Raw genomic sequence first — 26,442 nt, 5'->3', positions numbered from 1 at the left:
GAATGCTTAGCGATAACGCACATATGGTGCTCATTACTAATCGAGAAACCTTTCGCCCTAGCATACAGTTTACGCCAAGTGCAGAGCTAAAGTGCTTCTACTAAATTGTAAAAATAAAATAGGGTTATAAGGAGGTTTCATTTATCAGAGTTTTGTTCATCCGGAATCTACATTGTACTTTGTAAAATTTCAATAATTTGAGTTTCGAGTGCAATTATCGAGTATAGAGCTAAGTTCAGCGACGAACTTCTACACCAATGGTCCTATTGGTCCATGTATGAATTTGTGTAAACAAAAAAAAAAGGTCCATGTATGAATGGAGGAAGAAGAAGAAGTCTACTAGTGCGGGCGCTTTGACATCGGCTCCAGCTTTCATCAATGTTTTCGAGTGGGTCTCCCTGCGAAACCGGGCGAGTTATGCTTTAATCGACGTGGCACGTCAAGAGGACTCTGCCGATACCGGATTTTCGTCGGTAGGAGGACATTTTGCCGTTCTGCGAGTGTTTGAAACACGGCGAGGGTAGGCTTAGGCCTACTCCCGCGCATGTGGGACTTTGAATCCAGGATGGACGTTGTCGAAGGGAAAGAGATTACTCCAGAAGAGGCATGCGACGCGGGTTGGGAGGTGGCGTACGGCCGCCGGCCCGGCAGGCGCAGGGAAGAATATTCTTCGGGTCAAGACGGTGCAAATACAAGTAGCAGACGGAGGGACGGCGGCCGCACCGCCGGACCACGCGACGCGATACGACGCGTCACCGCTGCTTCGAGGCTGCCTCGGCTGCCGAGGGACACTTTTCGCATTATTGTCAGACCACGCGACGGCCTGAATGTCAACAAGGTCAGTAAAATACGCTTTGAGCAAGCCTTGGCCATGGCAGCATCCTTGGCTCCGGCCGCAATCGAAGAGGACACGATGTGCCCCAACGGAGTTCAGAACATTTTTGTCGTGTGTACTCCTCACGAGAAAAACGCGGACGCGTACGCTCGAGTGCAGCAAATCAGGCTCGGTGAAGGCACGTTTAGGGTGGCGGCGTACCTGGCTCCACCCGAGAATACGTGTAGAGGAGTCATAAGAGGAGTCGACGTGGAAGTCAGCGAGGCTCAACTCAGAGCGAGAATTGTAAATAATCGGAATCCGGGTGCTTTGGAGGCCAGGCGGATCAAGAACACTACAGCGGTGGTGGTACTTTTCGAGGGAATGAGGGTGCCCAACTACGTGGCATGCGGCGCGAGCATGTTTCGCTGCACACTCTACCGACGCCACACGGAAGTCTGCTACGGTTGCGGAGGACTGGGACACCGGGCTGACGTGTGTCCCAACCCTGGAAGCAAGTGGTGTCGCACCTGCGGCAAACGATCGCCGGCGGAAGATCACCAGTGTGATCCGCAATGCACGCTGTGCGGTGGCCCGCACCCCACAGCGGCCAAAGAGTGTAGGGACAAATTTCAAGTACCATATATCGTCAGAAGAAGACGGCGGCAGCGGCGTCGACGCGCCGAGCAGCTGAAGCTGGGAACCGACGCCATCACGGCGGGCGGCAGGAGCCGCTCGCGCACGCCAGCTGTGCAGGAGCGCAGCACCGAAAGAAGCCGCTCTCGCACGCCAGCTGCGCGGAAGCGCGGTGCAATCAGGCAGCGCTCCAGATCAAGAGGGCGCTCGGTGTCCAGCGTGCGGATCCAGGAGGAGCCTACCTGGGCGGATCGTGTCAAAGGCAAGAAGAAGAAGGAGCTACAGAGACCCACGGAGGTAACGCGGTCGGCTTCGCCAGAGCATGGTAGTAGGTCGCACGTGGACGCATTACTTAAGGAAGTTAAGGAGCTTAGAGAGGAGGTACGCCGACTCAAAACCGCCAAGGCAAACCCAGAGTCCTTTGAAATAGAGGCGTGCGACCAGACGCCACAGGTAGTCGAACATATACCCCGCGTAGGGCTCACTAAAGCAAAACGTAAGGCCCCCCTTCCTAACGACGAGAGCGACTCGGAAACGTCCGAGGGAGAGGTCCAGCAAAGAAAGATGTTGGAGGAACTACTTAGGATAAGTAGAGAAAATCAGGAAAGCGTAAAGCTTTTGGTCCAAAGAGTGACCGTACTAGAAAAAAAGGCGGCGATTAAGGCCAAAGCCAAGGTCCGAACGCAAAGCAAGGCAGTGAATCACTCCGAGGTTGCTCCGGCTGTGGAGCAAGGTATGTTGTTGTAGCATCATGGCGGCCGATCACAAAGAGCTGGTAATATGGCAGTGGAACTGCGCTAGTTTTCAAAGGCGCAAGGCTCCGCTACGGCAACTATTGGCGAATGAGGTGGAAAAACCGCAGATTTTGTTATTACAGGAAACACTATGTGACGACCCTACCCTTTCTGGCTTCAACACTGTGTCGGTCAGGAACGAGAGAGGCAGAGGACTAGCTACGATGATTAAAAAAAATCTAGCCTTTATTGAACATCCAATCCACTCTGGACGGGGTAAGATGGAGGCCCTTTTCGTGGAGGTTATACCGCACGGGCGTCTCAAGCAGAGCGTCTTTGTGCTTAATGTCTATAGCCCGCCGTCGGACCAGAGACAGACGTTTAACTCCCTGCTTAGGAAGGCGACTTCGATAGCCAAACACTCTCCTCTGATAGTTGCTGGGGACTTTAACGCCCCTCATAATGCATGGGGCTACGTCAGACGGACTGTAAAAGGAGAGAACCTGGCAAGGATCCTGGATGATCTTGCGTTTTCGGTAATAACGGACCCAGGGTTCCCCACTAGGCTGGGCACGTCAGTCGCGCGAGACACAACGCCTGATTTGGCCTGTGTAAGGAACGTAGGTAACGTAACGTGGGCCAATAAGCAGGAGAACCTGGGCAGTGACCACTTCATAGTAGCGGTAACATTAACGGTGGAAGCCCGACCGGCCAGGGTATTTCGGGTCACGGATTGGGACGAATTCAGGAAACTTAGGAAGGAGCGAACGAGCACATTTTCCTCGTTTGACGAGGCTATCGAATCGCTAACAGAGGACGTCGAGAGGGCTACTAAGGTAGTACGAACAGAAGCGGAGGTCCCAAGAGTGGATCCGCACCTAGCGCATCTGTTGGAGGCGAAATCGTCAATTCTGATGAGGTGGAAAACACAAAGGTTAAATCGTAGGCTGAGGAAAAAGGTTGCGGAGCTTAATAGAGAGATTGAGAGATATTGTGCGGAGCTCAATAGGCTACAATGGGACGAGGTCTGCACGGCAGTAGACGGGGCCATGCGCTCAGGAGGGAAGTGGAACCTCCTCAAGCACCTCCTGGGTGACGCGCAGACAAAGGATAATCAAAGGCAAACACTTAGTAAAGTCATACACCGGCACAAACAGGAGGGCGGCAGTGAAGAGTCACTTTTGAATGCGATCGCGGATAGATACCTTCCTATAGGGCCGACGCAGGAAGAGGATTATCCGCAGATCGAGTGCGCGACGGTAGAGGAACTGGACGCGCCTTTCACAGAATCAGAGGTCAGGGCGGTGATCTACAATTTAAACAGCAGATCGGCTCCGGGTCCGGATAAAGTTTCTAACAGGCTATTACGAAACCTGGACGATAAAGCAGTGGAACTACTTACTAAGGAGGTCAACAGGGTATGGGAGACAGGACAGGTGCCTGACAGATGGAGGTCGGCTATAGTGACACTCATCCCTAAACCAGGAAAACCTCTTCATTTGGACAACATGAGGCCAATATCACTAACCTCGTGCATAGGCAAGGTAGCGGAGCACGCGATCTTGAACCGGGTTTCCGGGTACATAGAGCGCCAAAACCTCTTCCCACATAATATGGTTGGTTTTCGGCCCGGCCTATCGACGCAGGAGGTTATGCTAATGCTAAGGAAGCAAATCTTTGATAGCGGCACCCGGGACGTGAGAGGGATTCTCGCCCTGGATCTCACTAAGGCGTTCGACACAGTGTTTCATAGATACATTCTGCAAGCCACGGCCGGGATAGGCCTGGGAGTCAAATTCCAGGCCTTCGTCAGGTCCTTTCTCATGAATAGAACTGCTACTATTCAGGTGGGGCAGATTCGGTCGAGCGTGTACGAATTGGGAGCTAGGGGTACCCCTCAGGGATCAGTCATCTCGCCACTGCTCTTCAATATCGTCATGAAGGGTCTATCAGATAGGCTGGGCGGCCTCCAGGGCATAGGTCACGCACTTTACGCAGATGACATCACGATCTGGTGCCCAGGGGGCTCCCTCGCTGAAATGGAGCAAGCTCTACAAGCGGCCTTGGACGAGACGGAGGCTTACCTCGCGGACACGGGTCTCAAGCTGTCTACGAGTAAATCGGAGCTGTTGCTTTACAGACCCGCAAGGCAAGGGGTTCGGGGTCTGACACCCCTCAACCAGCTACCCGTGGCATTATACGCGAATAATGGGCAGAAAATTCCCAGAGTCGACTCAGTTAAGATCCTAGGCCTGCTCATAGACGCGAGGGGCTGTAATGCCAGAACAATTACCCACGTTACAGCTAAAACAGAGAATATGTTGCGGCTAATTTCTAGGGTGTCCAACCGAAAGAAGGGGTTAGGTGAAGACAACCTCCTTCGGATGTACAACGCGTTCCTCATGAGCCATATTAACTATGTGGCGTCAGCTCTAGTGTGGACAAAAACGGAAAAGACCAAATTAAATACACTCATGCGCAAGAGCATCAAGAAAGTGCTAGGCTTGCCTATTGCCACGAGCTCCGACAGGCTAGATCAACTCGGTATGCACAATAGCATAGACGAGATCATAGAGGCACAGGTCACTGCCCAGGTGGTTAGGCTATCGTCGACCCAAGCTGGCAGGCGAATTCTCGACGAGGTTGGCATGGCTCCTAGGATAATGGAGGACCGGCGTATAACATTGACACGAGAAACGCGGGCGACATACCTGGTGAGGCCCTTCCCGCGGAACGTACATCCACAGCATAACGAGGGTAGACGTAAAGCCCGTGCACGAGCCATATTGAAGAAAGTTAGGGAAGACAGAGATTCCGCGGTCTTTGTCGATGCGGCGCAGTACGGGAACAGGAGAGTGTTCGCGCTGTCGGTTGTAGACGGGCGGGGGGTTCTTCGGTCCTCGGCCTCGGTCAGAGCGGCCACCGCGAGTATAGCAGAGCAAATTGCGGTTGCACTGGCCTTGTGTGATCCAGAGCGTACCTACATTTACACCGACTCGAGAGACGCAATCAGAGCTTTCGAGTCGGGTAACCTCGCACGAGAAGCGGCCTCCATTTTAGAGAAAAGGGCTTGCTCCGGTTTTCATTATATCACGTGGTTCCCCGCACACATGGGGACGAACGTTCTCGAGGGATTCCCAAACCTCAACGAGCTTGCCCACGACCGTGCGCGAGAACTAACGCGCCGCGACGGTCTGGAGGCTCCGGAGGGGGCAGGAAGGGCCTCAGCAGAACGATCCACTCCTCACATTTAATGAAATCACTAAACATTACCAACTTGGTCGGAGAATTTATCCTCTGCCTCACCCGAAGCTCAGTAGAGGTCAGTCAGCTACACTTAGAATGCTGCAGACGGGATCTTTCCCGTCGCGGGGATTCCTCAGTAGGATCTACTCGGATGTGGACCCTAGTTGTCCTGACTGCACTGAAACCTTTTGCTCAATGGCTCACATGCTCTGGCGATGTCCCGCGTTGCCTAACGACTTCCTCTCCAGCGAAGCCGAGTGGGAGGAGGCCATCAGAAGCACGGTACTCCGAAAGCAAGCCCAGGCTATCCAGAGGGCCCAGGAAAGAGCGGAGCGTCACGGCGTTCTGTCCTTTACGTGGGCGCGGCCAGCGGCTACAATGGCCTCCCGTTAGGAGGTCCTGAAAGTAGCTCCTCAGGACTAAATAAAGTTCGTTGTCTGTCTGTCTGTCTGTCCATGTATGAATTTATTCCACAGGTAAACTCCACTACAGCGACTATTTCAGGCAACTCTGCCATCAGTGCTTGCTCTACGTATATTCTGCGTCTTCGTTTCGACTAAGTTCACGCAAGAGAAATGCAGAAATGCATTGTATCTGTGTATGGGGAGCTTAAAATAAGCCTGTTGTAGACGTTCCAGTTGTGCCAAACAAAAGGAGGTCGATGCAGCTGCTTTCCTTGTGACCTGCTTCGCAACGACTGTATCGTTCCGTGTGAAGCACAGGGCCGTCATGCCGATGACAAACTCACGCGGAGGCTTCCCGAGTCACGTTTTCAATTGCCTTGCAGCTCTTGTAGTGTCGACTCCGTGTTGCTGTCGAAATGACTCTCTCCCCAAGAACTCAAAATATACGAACCTGCTGAAATCCTCAGAACTGCGAGGGGTAAATTTGTGTCTTGTTGTTTGCTTTTCCTCCTGTTAAAGAAAGCACTCGAAATAAGAATATTTTCGTTACAACTGCATATTAAATAGCCCGTAAAGTTGCCAAAACGAAGCTCCTATCATTGAGAATAAAGCGATGCCTTTACTTTCAAAGAAAGATGTATATCTACCTGATGCACTTATGATATTGCCATTTTTATCTTTGCCACGGAAAAGCACGTACAGGTTGAAATCGGTCGGTCGGTCGGTCGGTTCAAATCAAGTCGGGTCGGGTCGATTCGGGTAGGTCAATCGGTTTGACCAGTCTTGCAATCGATGAAGGTATTTTTAATTGATCGCTCATTTTCTTTCCTCTGATAACCTTGCATTTCTGGTGGAAAGTAACGGCACGTTTCTCAGTGATCTAGTTAACCAAGGTTGCGCTCCTCAGTGCTGGGACTCAAAAGACATTCAAGTTCAACTATTCTAGAATAAACTTTGGCCTTGCAGACGCTAACTTCATGGATTATATTTTGCTTCTAAGTGATTTGCGTGTGCACATTCTGTTAAGTACTGACGGTGTGACTAAACCACTCACCCAGCCTCTTTCATTATCTCTTATTTTTATGGCGCCACACTTCCCCATAGAGATTATTCGGAATGAGGCAGATGGTAACGGCCAATATTTCATGGCTGACAGCTGAGCGAGTAATAAAAAGTGCGAGTGGTTATCTAGTTGCAGAATATGATAATAATGCGCAGACCTCTAGGAACTAACTAAATTTTCTATCCCAGAAGAGTACCGCAGCATGCTTAAAATAGCACCAATCTCAAGGAACATGGACCCCAACCTCTATATAGGTCGCAGGGAGGCAAGGGCCGAATAGCTCCAGAAAACTTGCGCACCCCGAAAAACAACAGTGTACATGTGGACGCATCCATATATACCAGACAAAGGGAAGCAAGAATACAGTAGCAACGATGGTCGACTCGGCGCTACGAGAGAGAACCAGCGTTTCGATACAAGACTGCACGGTAGTCGAAGCGGAAGAAGTAGGGTTGCTCTAGCGGCAGCGGAAAGCTATCGCATCAGACAGTCGCTGACAATACTCTCGGACTCGCAAACAGCCTGCTGCAACTACTTGCATAGCATAATCAGTCACCGAGCACTCCGACTACTCTCCTCAGTAGACTGTGAAACGCGACAACACACAGGCACAGAACCACACGAAGTGATCACACACAAGATCATATGGGCACCGCAACACACGGGGGTGGGAAGGAACCAAGAGGCGGACAGGATATAGCTCGAGAGTACACTAATTACCGAGCGTCCAACGTCGACAGCCTCGAAGAACCCGCGCCTGTACCCCAAGAGGGCTCGGCCATTTTAGACAGTTACAGAGGTAGCAGGAAGCGGTACCCCCCGCCGCACAAGTCCCTTAGCAGGGAAGAAGCTGTCGCATTCAGACAACTGCAAACAGGGTCGTACCCCAACCTTAACGGGCTAAGTTTTAACACACTACATAAAACACTAGGTATATAGTGCTTAACACACTGTATAAGGACAAATATCCATAGTGCAATGACAAACCCACATTATGCCACATAACATGGGCATGTAAACAAACTGACGTAGTCCCAATCATATCACACCCAAGTGCGGAGCAATGAGAGGAACTGCTGTCCAGCGACTGCTGCGAAGACCAGCTAGGTCTAGCGTGGCGTGCACAATGGACAGCAGAAGCCAGTGGAGCCCTGGACTGAGAGCAGCCCACCATTGCGAGAGAGGACGGAAGAAGCAGCGGGTGAAGATCTCCGGGGCAGGCACAAGGAGGAAGACTCCCCTGAAGAATCCGCCCCAGCCGTAGAAAAACACGATTACTAGAGCTCAACAAAATTTTTGCTCACTCGCTCTAGACTCTGACAGTGGTAATTTTGTAGTACAATTTATCAAACAAACATGTACAGACACCACGTTTACTCTTACTTTGTCCATGTGGAAAGTGTTGGAACGAGGGGGAAAATCGTAACTATCCACACTAACTCATAAAACTGTTAGGCTGCTAGGGCGGCCAAATGTACCTGAAGAAGCGCCGTCTTTCACTGCTCCAGAACACGCTGAATGCGATCTCCAGCACTTTCACGTTTGCTGCGGTAAAGAAAAATATTTACCGCGCGTCTTGCTTCTCTTAAATGTTACCGCTTCTGCTCGGTTAACGGAACCATCTGGTCGCGCTGAAAACGATGGAGTTTCTCTTTTGTGTGGTTTCCATCTCGTGAATAAAGAAGTCTGCGCATCCCCCATTCCTGGGTAGATGCTATCGTTATTGAAGCAGTGGCAATAACTTCAGTGTGTCCGTTCCAGACGCTTTGCTTGTTACTCTTTGCAGATGGCAAGCCATTACCGCAGGAGTCCCGACACACACTGGAGAAGCCTGGCACCCTGGTTATCCACGAAGCTCGCAAGGAAGACCAGGGCCCGTACCGCTGCATTGCCGTCGGCAGCAAAGGGGACATGGCCACGCGCGACATATACGTCATCGTTGTCAGTGAGTACGCCAATATAAAGGCTTGGTCGCCTCCACCGACAAGATTTACAAAGCGTTCAGCGCCAATATCAGTGCCGAATCCCCATTATCTTTTTTTTTTTAAGCGAAGCTTTCTTCTCCTACCCTTCTGGGTTTGGCGTGACTGCTGGATAGGCCGCTCAGTATCTTCGCGGATATGTTTGTGAAAATATATGCAAAGGTTGCACATGCGCCGAATGAAAGTACCAATGCGTACCTCAGTTATGCGTAAAAAAAAAATCCTACATAAAACCTGAACATATAATGGGGGCTCAAAGGCTCACACCGACCTGTTAATGAAATGGTGAATTAAACCGGGTATTTCTGCGAATACTTTCAAAATTTTTTAAAAAGTGCCTGTGGCAGATAGCACAATTCTAGTACATGAGCTGGTCTACTGGAAGAAGTGGACATGCTCGAAAAATTGAAGTACATATTCGGTTAATTAACAACAAATCACTAATTAAGTTCTAAACTAGTGCTCTTACGGCACATATTGCAATTTACAAATTCTAGCCGGGGAGTTCGCAAGGCGGTTTCACTTGGAACAAATTCTCAGGATAACACCAGTTTCGAGATATCAATTCCCGAATTTTGCTAAGAAATGCATTGGCGTTCTAGTTACTTTTGTGCTTGAATGCATAATACGACGTTCTGTTGAAAAAGTAAGTGGAACCACAGTGCATTTTCACCGCAAGTTTGACGGCGCATATCTCGCAAATGGTATCGTGCACACAATTCTTTTCAAATGGATCCGCCTTGCGAAGTCACCGGCTAGAATTTGTAAATTGCAATATGTGCCATAAAGTAATTAGTTAAAAAACTTAATTAGTGATTTTTTTAGTTAGTCAATTATGCGTTAAAATCTTTGGTGCAAGTAATGTCCGCCTCTAATACCACCCCCACCTTCGTCTCGTACTATACGTGCAGTGACGGCTCCGCACAAAGTGCGTCGGTGAAGCAAGAGTGACGACTTAAACCGATTCGACCCGAAACCAGCTCGAATGTCGAGCCGGTATATGCTTTGCGGCGCGGAGCAGCGTAGTATTCTGACGTGCACCTAAACGCGCGTTCTTATAAAGCTGGTACATTGATTGGGACGTTGGCTCCAATAATTGTGGTGATGTCGAGTGATTAGCCTTGACTTCTGTAAGGTGCCACCGGCGTTAGGACAGGCGGGTGCCACCTGGGTTATGACAGACGCCGTATTTAGCGGCTCCAGGTCTTCACATCGCCAACCTATGATTTATTGCCGGGCTCAAAAATTGCAGTGTACGCGCCTTTGTGCATTTGGCCTATGTCGGAATGCAGCCGGCTATTGGGGGCGAGCTCACCACTGGCGCTGGCGCCACCGTCGGCGTGACGTGGCATGAGGGATAACGTGGACACAGCGGCCGCGTCGGCTGCTTCGGAAGCACCGAAGCGAGCTGAAAACGAAAGTTTAAAGACCCACCTGCGCCGCGGTTCTGATTAAGTGGTGAGGCTTTACCGCATTGAGTGTCTGCTTGACAACATTTGAAAGTACCTTTGGAGGCGTGCAGCATGGTGGGCAACTGCTCGCGGGTCGCAGTTGCCGGACGTACGCAACGGAGCCCGGTGTCAGCCTTATTCACACGTAGCCGTAGGGCAAGGAGCTGCGTGAAGCTTGGCTGGCGAGCTTAGAACCGGTAGACAGCCATCGGCTACAACTCAGGTATGCAGCAAGCACAGCCGCGAAGAAGATTTCTGCAACAGCGCCGGGACTGCGCGATGTTCGATGAGTAGCTGAAAACGCGCACTGAGACCCTCGCCCGCGCCCGCTGCCCGGCCAATGTCATGACGGTTTGGTCCATGAACTTTTTGATGCTAGATACTGGTAAGTTCACTAGAACGGAAAGGGAGCGGTAAGAGGCACATTAAAAAAAGGCATGACATAGGTCATGTTTGTGTTATGAATTAATGCACTGGATTACGAAAAAGAAGCAGAGGGGAATCGCACGCTGAGAATAGCGATAAACATACAGTGCGACGCAACTTGAAAAATAATATTGAAATGTCCAAAAATTTAGAAGACAAAAAAAACATTGAATCGTCGCGACGGCACATCACAGACGCCGTAGGCGTCGAAGTCTCTATAACGGAATTATTTTTGAACAGTTCTGATAGCGTACACGCAACAATGGTTGCTATTGTACTGTCAAATGCTCATATGCTGCGGCCTAAAGCTCACGGCACGGTGCAAAGACGCGCTCACGGCGAAAGCAAAATATTGTGCGCGGACATCCATGCAGACGCGCAGTCGGTCGCAGCGAACCCGTGCGATCGCTGCATTGAGGCTTCATTCTGTTATGTACCATTTGGTTATACAGACAGCCCACTATAAGAGCATATTTCACGTAGTTTACTCTCAGCGTTTACCTACCTTTCACGCGAGAAGCCGGTTCGGGAGACTCCATCGCGGCGACCACGCGCAGTGGCGTTCACTGTACGTATTCGGAAAAGAGATAGCGTCAGTAAACAATTCCGTGTTTTCAGTTTGCCCAAGATTATTATGTAGACCGCCAAAACTTCCTAGGTTTTGAGAGTACTTGCATAAATGTCCAGGAAGGCTGCCGCGTGGTGTTTTTATTGAGCGCCGTGAGCGAAACCTATGAGGAGCGTGCCGCGTGATCCCTCATACTACGCAAGGGAGGCGCTTCCGACAGATGGCGACTCCGTAACTCCTCGCCCCCAATACCTGCATAACGAACCCTTGACTTGGCATCATCGTGTTTTACCAGCTGATGAGAAGCCAAGCAGAAGCGATGAACGCTGTTACGACGTCAAATTTTGATAGGTATCGAAATTTGCACGTAGGATATTACGTAGCCAAGTTTTTGTTGTCGCCAATTCGGCAGTGTTGGTAGCCACGGCTTCTTTCAGCGTCTCTTTTTCATAGCTGCTTTCATAGCTCTCTGTGCCCTCGACAGTGATCCTATGCGAAGGGAGCGCGTGTTTCGTCCCCGATTGGCACTCGACAACATCGTCGACTAGCCCCGTATAAACGGTACCGGCTGCCGAGGGAGCTGATATTGAGCCTATGTGCGGTATTAGAAGCGCAGCTGCAACCGTGTGCAGCGCGATCTGTTATTATCCCGATAAATGTGCGGGTGCTGCTGGCCTTGCCTTGAAACCATGTGATCAAATTATTGTGCAGTTTTATTTTCTTTCCTTCCCTCATTAGTATCGAAATAAAGACACTCCGCGACTTTGTAATGCGGGGGTGGTGGTAGTGATGTTGCTACAGGCAAGGTGCCTGGCAGACCTGGCCGGCAACTGCTCCACCTGAGCGTCTCTTTTTGCGCCAAATATGTCACCACGTGTCCATAAGTCCTGTCTCTTGCAGAAATGTGAGAAGAATGCGTGAAAATTTCTCTGCCATTCTTTTGATGGACAAGCGCGGGTGCGCTTGTCGGCGGTGTAGCAGACGCCCGGAAAAAAAAAGCTGTCGAAAACGGGCACGCAGTAATTTGCCATGAGAGAAAATTCCAGGCAATCCTGATGGTGTATTACATACTATTAGCAAAGGCGGCCGGTGAATGGCAAACATCACTTTCAAACAAAAATCTTTTTTTCAATTCGGCGCCACCTTCTAACACCTTGTTTGGTGTGATTGCATCGGATGATGACTATATACTCTTTCCACAAGGCGGCTTTCCGAAATCGAGTCGAACCCGAATTTTGCGAAACAGTCCACATGGGGCCAAAGCAGCGAGAAATCGGCTATTACACGACAAAGGAGGGCGTACAAGTGATGGACCGTGGTGTTAGCAACGAAAAGAAGGTCCCCCAAAAACAGCACGTATCGTGAACCGCCCCCCCCCCCTCCCCCTCCGCTTTAGAACCCTCTGTGATCCAGCCCGCGCCGCAGCTGTGCTCGAGAAGCGCTCTCATCGGCGCCACCTTTCTAACAGTGGCGCGTTTTTGCGCGCGAGAGTACGCGAGACAAAGACAGCGACGCGACAACTGCTTCTGGCGCCAGTGCAGAACATGCGCGCCGCGCGCGCCATGCGCGAGACAACGACGCGCGAGGAGAGGAGGGAAGAGCGAACAATCCCGGCAGCCTCGCGATTCCCGGACCGCGGAATGTCCCGAGGCGACACCAAACGGGCTTCCGCCGCCGACTCCCCGCAGGAAATAACGGGAACACAAGTAGTTTCGTCTCAGCCGTTACTTCTCGCGCGTGTTTCTGTGCCTTTCTCTGTCTCGCTTTGTTCGCTGGTTTAACTATTCCGCAGCGGAGCCGGCAGTCTAGCGCAAAACGATCGCTGCGCCCTGTACACGGTTTCCCAGCGGTGACGACTGTCTCTGTCAGGTGCTTGGCTCGCGGCGCTTTCGAGGCAGACTTTGTTTGCGCGACAGCGCGAGCCGACCTCCTTTATTTTGCTCACGGAGTCAAATCCCTTTTGAAGTAACTTTCCAGCAAGGTATGAGTAGCCCTTTCTCAGAAACACTGCGTGCTGGCTACACGAAAAGGAAGAATTTTAACAAACAAAAAGACCCCCGCCATACGTGCTCTTTACGTCCCCATTTCTTCACCACACCGCAGTGACGTCTTGTGACAATAGTCTCGACAAGTGCGCATGACGAATTTGCCTGGATCCCCGTATCTACAGTTCGAAGGAGAAACTTTCTCGTTCTGCGCACGCGGCGCCGCGCGACCTTTTCGTGCCCGCTTTTCCCGCGACGTGCGTTGCCATCGCAAGGCACACACTCCAGCTATACGTCGTTTCTTTGATCCGAGACACGGTCGCGCAGCGCGCTCAGACTCGGTGTTTCACGACGCGAGCTGTTTCACGGCTGGGTGGTTTGACACCTGTCTGACGCCGAATATTGCTTGAAATAGAACTCCACCCACTCTCTTCGCACGAGCTTTTGTTTGGTACCTGCCTCATTTCGAGAGTGGTGGAGCGCGAATAATGGGTGCATAAATATACCCTACGGAACGAATCTGCATTCTGTTCAACGTCGTAGCAAGCTGTATCGTGTCGTTTTCGAACTTGCCGTATCGGCTTTGCGCAACGGATTAACTGGTTGCTTTAGGCTTAAAACTCAAGTCAGGTAATTACTTCTGCATCAGGTGTACTCCAACACGCTCGATAACTGTAGAATTCTATATATAACTTTGGACGTTGTGGAAGAGCATCGGGCGCATAAAGCTTCTATGTACGCGTTCGCTAGCGGTATACGAAGTAGCTCCTTCGCAGTTCTTCGCTGCATCAGGACTAACGAGCAGAGCTGCGCTAACCTGATTCTACGAAAAGCTCGTACGAAGTGTCTCAGGTATACAGGTACCTTAATCCCGAAGAAGCGCGTGACTGTAGATACATTCGCAGTTTGCTACGGGACGTTGACACCGAATAGCATCACGTGACGCGGCAGTTCAAATAATTCGCTGTAGTGGCCGCGAGCTTTCTATATTGGTCTTTGTGATTCCATCTAAGATCTAAGCGGTCTCCTCTCTCTCATTTCTGTATCGTGCATTAAGGGCCGCTATCCGTACATGGAAAGCAGAAAGCGAGACAGTAATTTCATGTTTTTTCAAGTTTAAATTGGTTGATTTCGCTGAAATTACCCGTTTCCCTCTCTACGCCATCAGCTCCTGCAATTTAATCATGGGGTCGTCAGCGCACCTTGCGAAGAGTTCATGAATCTGATTTGCAAGTCGAGGTTTGATCTTCGGGCACGCGTATGAAATGCATAAAGGAGCTGACACGGGAAAGCTTTCCGGGTGCAAACGTCGTCTTCATCCACTCCGTTTTGGTCTGTCGACCTCACTTGAGGACAAAGTCTTTGTTATGCAAAGTAGTCACGTGGCGCTCACTTTCAGGCATACGACTTTTGGATGATCCTTTGTGTGGAGAACGGAGTTTAAGAAAGAGATCGCATCGGCACAGTTATGGAAATTACAAGTGGGCGCGCGCCGAGTTTCGAAGATTTATGGAAAGAGGGTCTGAGCCCGATGAAAATTCATCAAAGCCCAAACGTGACGAAACCAAATGCAATTTATTACACGGCAGTGACCTACCAATTCTGAAGAGAAGTAACGCAAGCAAAATACTGAGCTGGCTCGCATGCAAGTCTGGTTATACCAAACGCGCGAGGGATGCCAAGCACTGGGGGATTTGGTTCGAAGCTTCTACGCGCCATCCAAAAGTGCAACTTACCCTAACAAAAAAGACAAAAGACAACGTGCCCCATGACCCGTGTATCTAATTATCCTGCGTGAAGAGATGAGCATCTTATATAAAAACCGCATGGAATTATCGGATATAAAAAGAATAATTTACGTATATTTTCATTTTCTTCTTCTTTTTTAAGCAATGCAACAAAAAAGGCACTTGCCATCCATCTGGGTCAATACACCAAAATTATGTAAATACTTTGGCAGAATAACTTTGGCAATACCTCGGCAAACCGACAAGAATGCCGGTTCTCTTACATGTATACTGCACCTTCGCGGCTCATTCTCCCGATGACGAGATACCGTACCGCTCGCGTCCGGCAGCAGCAGTACCGCGCGATGTCTCTGTCATGTGACTGACATTTTTAGCTTCCTCCTTTCATCGAAAGGCGGCGCACGGCGTTATTGCTGACAGCCAATAGAGAAAGGAAATATAACGCTTGTCCGAGTGTATACGTGGGGAAAATGAGAAATTTCACTTAAATGTGGTGTAATTTTATAGGCACGCCACTTCACGTTAGTGTTAAGGCTACGTGATAAACGCATCGCGACATACTTCATTCGGGCCTTGGATAATTCACTGCGCGGTATCATTATTGTTATAGCTAGCCTAAATGCATCAAAACGACCTCTCCCGATACTATGACGTCCCCAATCACGCCCACCCACATACAACTTCCTTAAACCCTGAACTTTGTATGGCTTTCGTCTTTCTAAGGTACACTTCTCTTTTCCTTAATTGGAGTCCACCATATGTCGCTCTAATAGACGACGTAGTCCACTGTATCTGTTGCTTTTTGCTTCCTCTTGAATATCACAGGCCTGCGTGTGTTCCTATATCTATGCTGCTCCCTTTCTATGTGCTGACTTTATGCTCATCATTTTCTTCCTGTTCTCTCCTTGCATTGTCCTTTGTTTCACTTCTGTCCTTTGACCATCACGTCGGCCGGCGGCGTATTTACTTATGTCATGAAACACTTTAAACGCACATTCGCTAGCCTCTAACCAACGTGAGTCTCTCGTATAGATGATTTGCTATGCGCAGTCGCTTCTGTGCTCTGAATTCCCATTGTTTGCCCCTCATTCGTCGAGCGCAACGCACAATGCAACATACCTTGCATCGCAGAATGCAAGCCTTGAAAGTCGACAGTCTCTATTCCGCGCGAAGCCCAAACATTCACCAGCTTGAAGGGCTAGCCGCCTGCGAGACATAGCAAAGCCATCTGCATTTTTCGCGGCCATTTCAAACGTAATAATTTTTGCAACACTCTACGACCCGGAATCACTGAAGCGAGTCTCCAGCCGTCAGCATGTGTTAGCCAGTCTACACAAACGCACATTATGCTCAAAACAGGGAACATAATTCCGATTGTGTCGTTGCGCCAAGTTTTCGGGAAACTAAACGTCGTGAGAAAATCACTTTCCCATATTTAAAGGGTTTCGTGTAACCGTAATACCACCATCTAATAACTTAACCCATTGTTCGGTTATTTGTATCTCAAGATAAGCTTCACTGCGTTAAAACGTCTATTTAAACAACCCAAGAAGCGCAGTTTTTCAGCCAAATTATGGGCGTTTGAAGCCGAACGATTTGCTCGTCGCGCACATTGGCGGTATATGTACACGGACGGTTAGGCACAACTGGCCATGCACGTGGAGAGAGCGAGATAGATCGATAATAGAACTAAGGTATCCCATCCAGTGGCGTAGCTAGGTCGTCTGGCACCCGGGGCCCTTAGCGCTTCTGTCACCCCCTCCCCCCCGCCCGGGTGTAGTCGAGGAAGGCGAGGATATCGACAATTTTCGGGTGCCAGACCTATATGACACCCCCCCCCCCCCCCCACTGGCCCCGTGCACCCGGGGCCCACGGCCCCCCGGCCCCCCCTGTTGCTACGCCACTGATCCCATCAGTCAAGCGCATTCTGCATGGCGCCGCACTGAACCAGAAATCGAAGTGGTGTGCATAGCCCGTCTGTGGCGGGGTTATTTTTCTGCTTATCTGCTAACGTGGCGGCATATTTCTCGTGACTACAAGAAATATAGCGACTACAGGGAGAGACCATGAGACGTGGCGTGGGCCTCCGAGCGTTGCGTGCGACGCTTATTCAAACTTCAGCGGTCAGTAAGCGCTGGTGCATGTTGCGTGCCAATACAGTAGGCCACGCAGAGTTTGCGAGTAGTCGTTACACTGCAGACGGAACCCACAGCATAACCTTTATGAGGAGAATTCTACTTTCCCCGAATACCCGGGAACGGAGTGGCGACCCGAATGTAGAGAATAGCCCCGTTTATATGAATGCGACAGTGGCGCATCGCATTTCTAAGCGCATTGGGGAAAGGCGATGCGACGCCGTTTACATGTAGCGCCTTAACTCTCGCGAGAACGTAGCGCCACATGGTGTCGTATAAGAGAAGTGCAACCGACTTCCGGTGTAATTGGTTTCCGGTAGTAGGCCGAGTGCACGTAGGTGGTTGAGTGCCGAGAAATAGAGAGTTTTAGTTTAGCGTACGCTATAGTGGAGCGGACGCAAAGCCGCGCACGTGTTTTGCAGCTTTAGTTGGCCAGCGAGATCTTCGGATCTCAGAGGCCATATGCTGTCATTGCGGCTATTTTCCGACTCTAGCGATAGGTAGCGCTGATATCTCGAATGTTTCTTTCGTTAGGCTTCGACTCGTTCGAAACGAGAAGCGATCTCGAAAACACCACAAGGGTATCCATAATACTCTATCGTCGAAGCGGCCTGAGACTAAGCGAAAGCCGTTTACACAATCATTTGCTGCGAACGAAGTGCATTTTACAAAAGCAACGCCAAATTCAATTCGAAGCCGGCAGCCGGGACCGCCGCCATGTTGATGGCTAATTCCCTCCCATCATTCCTAATGCGACGATCCTGCGTTCACATGCTCCGCGAGAGTCGACTCGCGCCCGTACCCTCGCCGGGCGCATTAATGCGATGCGCCTTCCTAGCGCATTACTGCTGTTTACATGAATGTGATGCGCTAGAAATGCGATGCGATGCGACACTGTCGCATTCATGTAAACGCGGCTAATGTGTCTGTACTAAATGCGTGTCATGCCTTTGACATTGATGATGCCACTGTTCTCCGTTCATCGGCTGAATCGAGTGCACGGCAATTATTCGCCGTGTCTGCGACATTGCACTTCCATGTAATGCTATTCGAGGGCACCTTTAGTGTGAATGGCCTTGGCGCGCTTTCGCCTCCATACCCATGCGCCTAAGAGGCTATAGCATTAAATTGCACTTTGGACTCCCAACAAGCGACATGTGGAATGTCATTCTTCTTTCTGTTCACATGCCATGAATGGTAGAACATTGCGTAGACATGAGCTTTGAAAATACTCACCTAAAAGTTACCCGTCATATAATTGCCAATTCTCAAGCCAAATGAGTGAACAACAATGAGGTGGGTCCTATGCGCCATGGGTTTTATGGGTCAATGAAGCTATCCCCGTTACTTGACAAAATGGCCCAGGGTCTGCGAAGTAAGCCGGTGCGAGGAGGTTAGAGGCTTCCTTCACACAGCAGTCGATCCAAACGTAAAAACGTTTCTACAGCCTGTCGGCGCTCCGCGGCTAGCTTGTATAGTGGCAGCGACATTCGATCAATGCAACGAACAAAGCGCCAACCTCACACAAAGTTTTGCGCGCTGGGTGGATTCGTTCCGTGGTCAGTTTCCAGGACGGTGCCGTGGATGTACAAAGAACACAAACACACGCTAGATCAGCTTTGTCGTTTACTAGTAGCTAATTTTTACCTTTGGGTCGATTATTCTTCGACACATCGCAGACGAGATGGCATGGTTTTTGCATACCGCAGCTTCACAAGCCTTCTTTGACAGGCCTGCACATGTGTTACTCTGGGTTTCTAAAAGACATCAATGAAGTGAAGCAATGGCCTCGCCTAACGCTCTCTATTGCTCAGTCGTTCCGTGGTGATTTCGTTGCTTTTGCTCGGGGGTTTTCCTGCAGTCGAAGACAAATGCATAAACTTGGTAGTGTGTTAGGTTGCACATGCATAAAGAAAGAAGAATGTCCGCAGCTTCGGCATTGGCAATTGCTTATATTCCGATGTCCGCAATGGTGCCGTGGCCTCGGTGAATATTATTCATTTCTATAGCTGGAAAAAAGGGGGGGAAAGGGAAGGGGGGGGGGGGGTACTGGAGAAATACGGGGGCGGAGAAGCCACGGCGACGTCATCCAGTCATTTGTTCCGCCACAGCGCAGACCAATCTGGGAGGTCGTAGACGTTGCACGGACGGCGCACACCGAGCGAGGCACAGATCGAACAACTCCGGACGCGCTGTCACCTGGTCAGAACTCATGAATGATTCAGCCGGCGCTGTACACGTTGCTTACTGTTATCGGCCGAGAACAGAAAATGCATGCCTTGTTTGCCAAAAATCACTATACAAGAACTACCCTTCCACCTTGTTTCCTTATATGATCGATGTAATGCTGCTGTCCTTAGCGCTGGCGGATTTGTTTTGTGTCCTTCGCATGTACGTTTGCCGCGAAAGTAGGTGCGTGTAACGGAAGAACGTCGCGCTTTACCTCGCTTGTTTTACTGGTATGCGGTATTCGATCATGGCACTTGTAAAGCGTGTGGTACGGCATAGACTCCCTTTCCTAAGGGTTTTTCTTTTTCCTTTTTTTTTTGCATGAGCAGTAACCAATACTCCTTACCTCAGCTAATTCCGGAAAATTCTGCGTCTTGTGCCTCGTATTGGCGTTCTTCTGCCTGACACATACTGCCGACCCTCCCGCTAACAAACCTAGCTTCCCCAAATAGATTCAACATTCAAAACCACTTTCACCTTACTCCAAAAGCAAACCCTTACTGAAACAGTCATGACATTATTATTCCTTCCACCTGTCTAAGGCAAAATACGCAAACCTTTTCGGTCGTAAGTGGTCTTTGTCATTCGCTTCTATCATCGCTAATAACATGCCCGACATCTAGATTAACTGGCATCTAGCTGCTCTCTTAAGAACAGCTCCAGAGTAAGACAATGTTGTGCGTGAGTGCACGCGTGTGTGTGTGCGCGTGTGTGTGTGTGCGTGTGTGTGTGTGCGTGTGTGTGTGTGCGTGGGTGGGTGTGCGGTCGTGGGTGCTTGTGTGTATGTGTGTGCGAGAGAGAGAGAGAGAGATAGCACATACTGCATTGCAGCAGTCATTTTTACATGTAGAGACATGTTGTAAATAGAGAGATTGTACATTATAGCGAATCACGACAATCTGCAAGGCTTCCCGAATCGCGTATTTCGTTTTATTTTCTTCAACATGGTGTCACGATGTTTTCCCTCACACATCGACAGATTCAATGCATGCATATTACCTGCGCGCTACACTTAGATGTTATTGCGATCCAAATTAGCTGCCCTTTCACTGCAGGAGTTCTTAGGTACTACGATGTTCAGGCATGTGGTCATTTTGTTGCTTAACTCCACCCGAACACTAACGTGCAACGAAATTTGAATTCATATAGTCCCTCAACATGATAATGAGGAGTACTTCTACCAGTTGTCATTACATGAATTTTATCATGCGGGACGGAAGGTGTTGTTTGTTTATGGTACGGATACATCTTTACTGCCTTTTCTACTTTAGCTCGGCGAACTCCGATTACACCTATTCGAATACCTGTGCTTTTATGAGACAACTGCTTGACCGATTTGAATAAAGTTTGTAGTATTTAAGAGAGAAAGGTCATTTCTAGCGACTCTATAAAACGTGCTTTTGATTTACGGCCTCGAATTTTTTTACAAGAAATTGCAGGTAAGTCGTAAGTTAAAAAAATACAAGCACGAAAGTTAAAATGCTTAACTCTGCACCAAAAACAAATATCGCAATTTTGTAAGATGCGTCCGTTTAAAGCGGAGACGTTTCAGGTATGAATTTACAGCTTACGTGAAATCGTTTCAATGCTTGTGCTGCAAAGGCCTTACAAATTAGTGGTATATGCCAGAGTGGTGTATAATCGTCTTCTGTTGCTGAGTTACAGAGTTCTAAAATTGATAGTTGAGTTCATTGAAATTTGCACTTTTCCTTTTTTCTTTATGTATCGCAAGAATTCAAACTGCCCTCTTTATAGAGTTACTAATCTTAAGATTTCCTTTTAAACGCAAGAGTATTCATTAAAAACCGGTGCAGTTGTTGGGAGAAAATATTTCTCAGTTCCACGTATTTAAATAAGAGCTCCTGAGCTAATTGTTCCTCTTAACATACTGCAGTTCAATATATCATGTTATCGTTTACATAAAGGGCCATTCGGAACACTCATGTTTAGTATCAGTATGTTAGCCTATGACTCGAAAAATTACGCATGTTAATAAAAACAGACCTAACCAACAAGACGGTAAAAGATTAATGCGGCATGTAGGATTAACAAGGCGCGCTGTGAACGTTACAGCACAGAAAAGAGCCCTTGAAACTAGAAATTACATTTCCGAGAATAGTGAAATGGTCAAGTTAAGGCTGGTTCATTATAAGCAATAGCACTAAAAACTAAGTTGGTGATAAACACGTGTACGACTGGAAAAAGGCAATGTCTCTGAAGTGCTATAAATAAGGGAAATAAAAACGGGATACGGATCTAACGCGCTCTACGAGAAAGTTCCGCACTTGATCCGCTTATTGTTCTTGCGGACAAAGAGAGGAACACGGAGCTCTCTAGGCAGCGCTCCGGACACCTACACTGCACGCCATTGCTCTTTCGCATGGCGTCTGCTGCAATGGCGGCCGCAATTTTGCCGTCTGTCGGTCAAACAGCTTAGAAGTCGGAGACCGGATGCGAAATATGGCGGGTGTATTTCGTTCCCAGGACGTGCCGTGGGCTGGAAAAAAATAAAAAGGAGGGACATAAAGACGGGAACGGGGTGTCTGCGAGCGCGGGGGTAAGAAAGGGGGGAGTGAATCAGAATCAGCGCCGAATAAAACGACAGCTGAGCCGGCGCAATCGAACCTTCTGGACGGCCGCTCCAGCGGCATGGCTCCCCTGTTCTGCATACGGCGACGTCGTGGTCAAATAGCATCGGCCGGTGACAGCAGGACCACGAGAACGGCACTGCCAGGCTAGACCCACGGATCGGTGGCCCGAGAGGGGGCATAAAAAAGAAGTTTGAGAGTCGAATGGCATAGTGCTGGCCATGCGGGCGGTACTGCGCAGGCCGCGAAGAGGATCTCATATCGAAATGGAATCGTCGAGGTGTTGGTTGTCCGACGCGCGGCGCTGCCAATCTTGTGCGCCGGGGGAGGTGAGGGGGTGCGCTGCATGAGGTTCCACTGCTTGGCCACGCTTCGTCGTCGACGGCAGCGGCGGCGGCGGCGGCGACGGCGGTCGTGCATAATTTATGAGAGGTCTCCCGATTATCGGGAGATCGAATTGAGGCCCCGTGTGCCGCTTCGTTTTCTTCACGTGTGTTGTGGATTCCCATGCAGCAGCCGCTACGCGCCCGGCTTGGCGGCCTGGGTCGATATGGAGATCGGGCGCGCGCGTTCGGCGCGGAGGCTACTCAGCGGGACGGCTGCTGAGGAGCGCCGCCCCGCACCGAGAGCACCGGCGCCGAAACGTTCGGCACCGCGGGCGAGCGCTGCGGAGAACATCCACATTAGTGGGCGGGCGCGCGAGTCGCCCGAAAGCGTCCTGGTCGAAAGAAAAGAGACGGGGGCGCATACGTTGGCCCTCGTTTCCAGTCTTTCAATCATGCTGCAGTTCACTGTGTAGATTACGCTATATTTTCTGGAAGCACTCACCTAGAATAATTTTCACCCTAAGACCGCTCAGTGTTGTACTATAAAATTTAGAAATTCATTTAATGTTAGACGTAGAAGGGGGGGGGGGGGGACGGCGCTAAACATAACAATCCAGAACTATTATTATTATTATTATTATTATTATTATTATTATTATTATTATTTTACATTTTAATAAATATGACAAACAATACACCCTTACGTTATTTCATAAGGAAAGGTAAAACGTGTTTTTTGCAGCAATGTATCAAGAAAAAAGAAAGAAGGTAGAAAAAAAAACGTTTCTTCAGGAATCCACTTTGCTGAAGGTACAAAACAGTTTTACGTATGTTTCATGCCATGCCACAACAAAAGTGTTAGGCCCTTTAACGCGTAGCACTGGAAGCGGGCTGACGCATGGCGCGTGGCCCAAATGGTCTCCCGCGCGACCACACCTTCGATGACCTCGGGAAAATGCTTGCCAAGAAACGGGAAGAGAAGCCGAGGAGCCCGATTTTTTCTTAATCACAACCGTATGAATACATCAGAAAATGAGGCGAATGAAAGCATACGGAAAGTTGTGTGTAGCTCCAAGTGTAGAAATCATAAAATAATAAGAAATGAAAGAGAGCGACAACAAGACTTGCCGTCGGTGGGAGCTGAACTCGCAGCCTCTGCATTAGGCGTGCGCTGCCCTACCAATTGTGCTACGGCGGCGGCTGTTTCCACGTCCACATCCTTGGGTATATGTGTACAAGATCTAACCCAGACAGCGTTAGCCAGCGCCATGCTTGGCCATGGTTGTGGATGCATCCTTTTGACTGATGGTGTCACGTAGCCCGCGAACTTTTTTTTTACGAGTCGGCAGCTCACCTATAAACCCTCGCACGCCACCTGAAGGTATCAGTCTTGCCGGATTTGAGACCTTCGCTATGCTGAGAGACAGCTAGTCTTGCAAGGTTGCGTTATTCACAGAGAACAGCATCATAACCAAAAGTTTTGGGCACTCATATCGCTTACAGGTGCTTCCAAAGTAGAGCGAGTTTACTCCAGTACTTGAGGATGCTTCTGTCTACATCAAACATCGTGTGCATACTGTTAACAACATAACAATAAATCATTGAGAAACAGTCTACGTGGAATGCACTGCGAACGGCACGCAGGCAACAAGCAACACAACACAGTGGTCGCGAAACTAGCAGTGTGCTCTGCAAGGAAGCGGTGACTCCTGTGACTAGCTGCGTGTTTTGCGTAAATGTGTAGCTAATTTTGAGCAACTGCCATCTGTTCATCTAGATTATGGGCGTGTGCGGAGACAACATATTTTGTTATTTTAGCACTGCCAAAGGAAGCATCACCGTAAGTATTTCGACGTAGAGGTGTTTATAAGTATGTGGCATCTTCCTGTCACACTCAAACGGTCTTCTTTTCTGCGTGCACAAAGTCATCTTCCCTTCCTTTTCCAGCTCCGCAGTGTACACCTGCATGATAAGCACTTTTTAGACCATGGGCGCTATAACGTAAAACTAATCCAAACTTTTCTATTCCAATTCTGCAACCAGCCCTCCCCGATTGGTCAAAAACTTTTTTGGACCACCCCACCTAACCTGTCTGTCACGCGATGTCACGAAAACCGTGATAGGCCCCAATCTGATACGACGTGCACACACTGATACTGCATGATTTGATCGAACAAAAGAAAAATAGTTCTTTGTGATTCGACCCCTTTTCGCTATTATCATTCGGCTATTGATCAAAAGTTTTAGGGCTGCACCCACTTCACCTGCCTGTCACGCGACGTCACAAAACCGCAAAAACTCACCGCGTCAAAGTGACGTGTACGCGATGAAGGTGCATTAATATGCCGAACAAAACTGGATTTTCTTCGGAATAACCGCAGGCTGCCCCGTTCCGAAAGGAATAAAAGATGACTGCCGCGGATCGCTCAGGCACTGCGACTCGCACCTGCCGGAGAGCATGGGTTTAATTGCGTGCAATAAAACTTTTTGCGTAGCCGTGTAACATTTTCGAGCACTTTCGGCACGTTTACGACCTCGTTCTGCCAACTCTTCTTTGCTGAAGATCCGTTTCAGCGTCATTCTTAAGCTTCCGTTGCATGCCGCCCCGATTTTCGACAAGCCGCCGCAAGCTAAGTAAGGAAAAACGGATCAACCACAGACACCGGCAACACCCTCTTGATCCGGTTATCGACTTTCAGTGCAGTGGCTCGGCCCCATCGAATCCCTGTCCACTTGAGCGTGCGCCTCGCCTCTTCTCAGCCAATTAAATAAGACAAGTCGCTCAGTGTAGGTAATGTTATTCGTTTTTCAAGCATACAAAAGTGACCTCCTATGAACGAGGAGAGCGTTTGATTGGGCTCTAGACAACCCTTTGGAACACCGCCCGATGCTTGCGTCGGCAGTTACGCACATTTGACGTCAGAAGATTGGAATAAAAACATATTGGAATAGTTTTACGTTATAGGGCCCCATAATACGGTGGATGATTAACACCCTCGGCAAGCCCCCTTGGAACCTATTCGTGGGATGCAACTGTGCGTTACAGATGGCAAACATTTCGTTGCAGCACTTCGACGTTGCATTTCGACGGACACTTTGAAAATTAATATCTCGGAACTGGTGCTGTCCAAAGGATTCGCTCCAAGTGGATACGCCTGGCGAACTCACCTATATACCATAATTCCTAGATTGAAATATGTGTCGTAAAGTAATTAATCAAAAGGTTAATTAGCGTAATTACGTTAATAATCAAATGAACATTTTGATTTCTCGTAGAAGTAATGGCCGCCTCACGGAGTAGTTTAGATAAAGGATTAGAAGTTGCTTTCTGCCATAGGCGATGTTCAAAAAATGTGGCGCAGGTAAAAAAAAAACACCCTGTATACACTGTCTACAGACAGAGGCACTTAACAATCCTGTTTGCTTCGATCTATTATACTACACTGACTGAGATGAGATTGCTTGCGGGAATTCAATTGACGTTAGTCGCCAGGAAGTGCAACTTCACAGGCGATCTGATATAGATTCTGTAGAGCCTTCGGAAGGAAAAAATAAGTGCCTTTAGGCTTTCTGCAAACTCAATTGCGCTTTTTTTTTTGTCAAAAATTGCCGCTTCAGTCATTATAAATTTCCACCGGAAGGTCCGCTTGAATATTTTACCACCGCTCAAGCCGGACAAAATTAAATTTCTAATGCATCGTGCTCTCATATCTAGAGTGGAGGCAACTGCCCCCCCCCCCCCCCTTTCACTGCGTAACTTTGAGCCTAGCCACGTTATGGAGGCCCGTCGCGCGCACATACTTCGGCATAACCCACGAGATACGGCGGCGCGTGTATTGAAAGGTTTTCACTGTCTTTTTTTTTGTGTGCAGGCTACGAGCCGAACATTCCACTCCTAACATATGCCATTCGAATATTTGAATTTACCGAACGCGAATATTCAATCAATTTAGCCTTTTGTTGTATCACACGGGCGCTACTGCGGAGTGAACGGAAAATATTGATATCGGGCAGAACATGAGAAACTACTTCAATTTTGTCAGCAGAGGACACGTCGCCGGGCGATCGCAAAACGCCAACAATATACAGGCAACAACCAAGCTTATA

General features: G+C 49.2%; 1 protein-coding gene across 1 annotated transcript in view; it reads left to right on the top strand.

The window, feature by feature from the left end:
• The first annotated feature begins 565 nt into the window (after positions 1-565).
• LOC135902910 (cell adhesion molecule Dscam1-like) overlaps positions 566-26,442 on the top strand; it is a 121,481-nt gene continuing 95,604 nt past the window's right edge. The window contains exons 1-2 of the mRNA XM_070523469.1: positions 566-2,183; positions 8,684-8,842. Of these exons, the coding sequence (XP_070379570.1) occupies positions 566-2,183; positions 8,684-8,842 (1,777 nt within the window). The remainder of the gene's footprint in view (positions 2,184-8,683; positions 8,843-26,442) is intronic.

The sequence above is a fragment of the Dermacentor albipictus genome, chromosome 1, assembly GCF_038994185.2.
Source record: "Dermacentor albipictus isolate Rhodes 1998 colony chromosome 1, USDA_Dalb.pri_finalv2, whole genome shotgun sequence".
NCBI lineage: Eukaryota > Metazoa > Arthropoda > Arachnida > Ixodida > Ixodidae > Dermacentor > Dermacentor albipictus.
The sequence above is the reverse complement of the archived record's forward strand: the minus strand, read 5'-3'. Positions and strand labels throughout refer to the sequence as shown.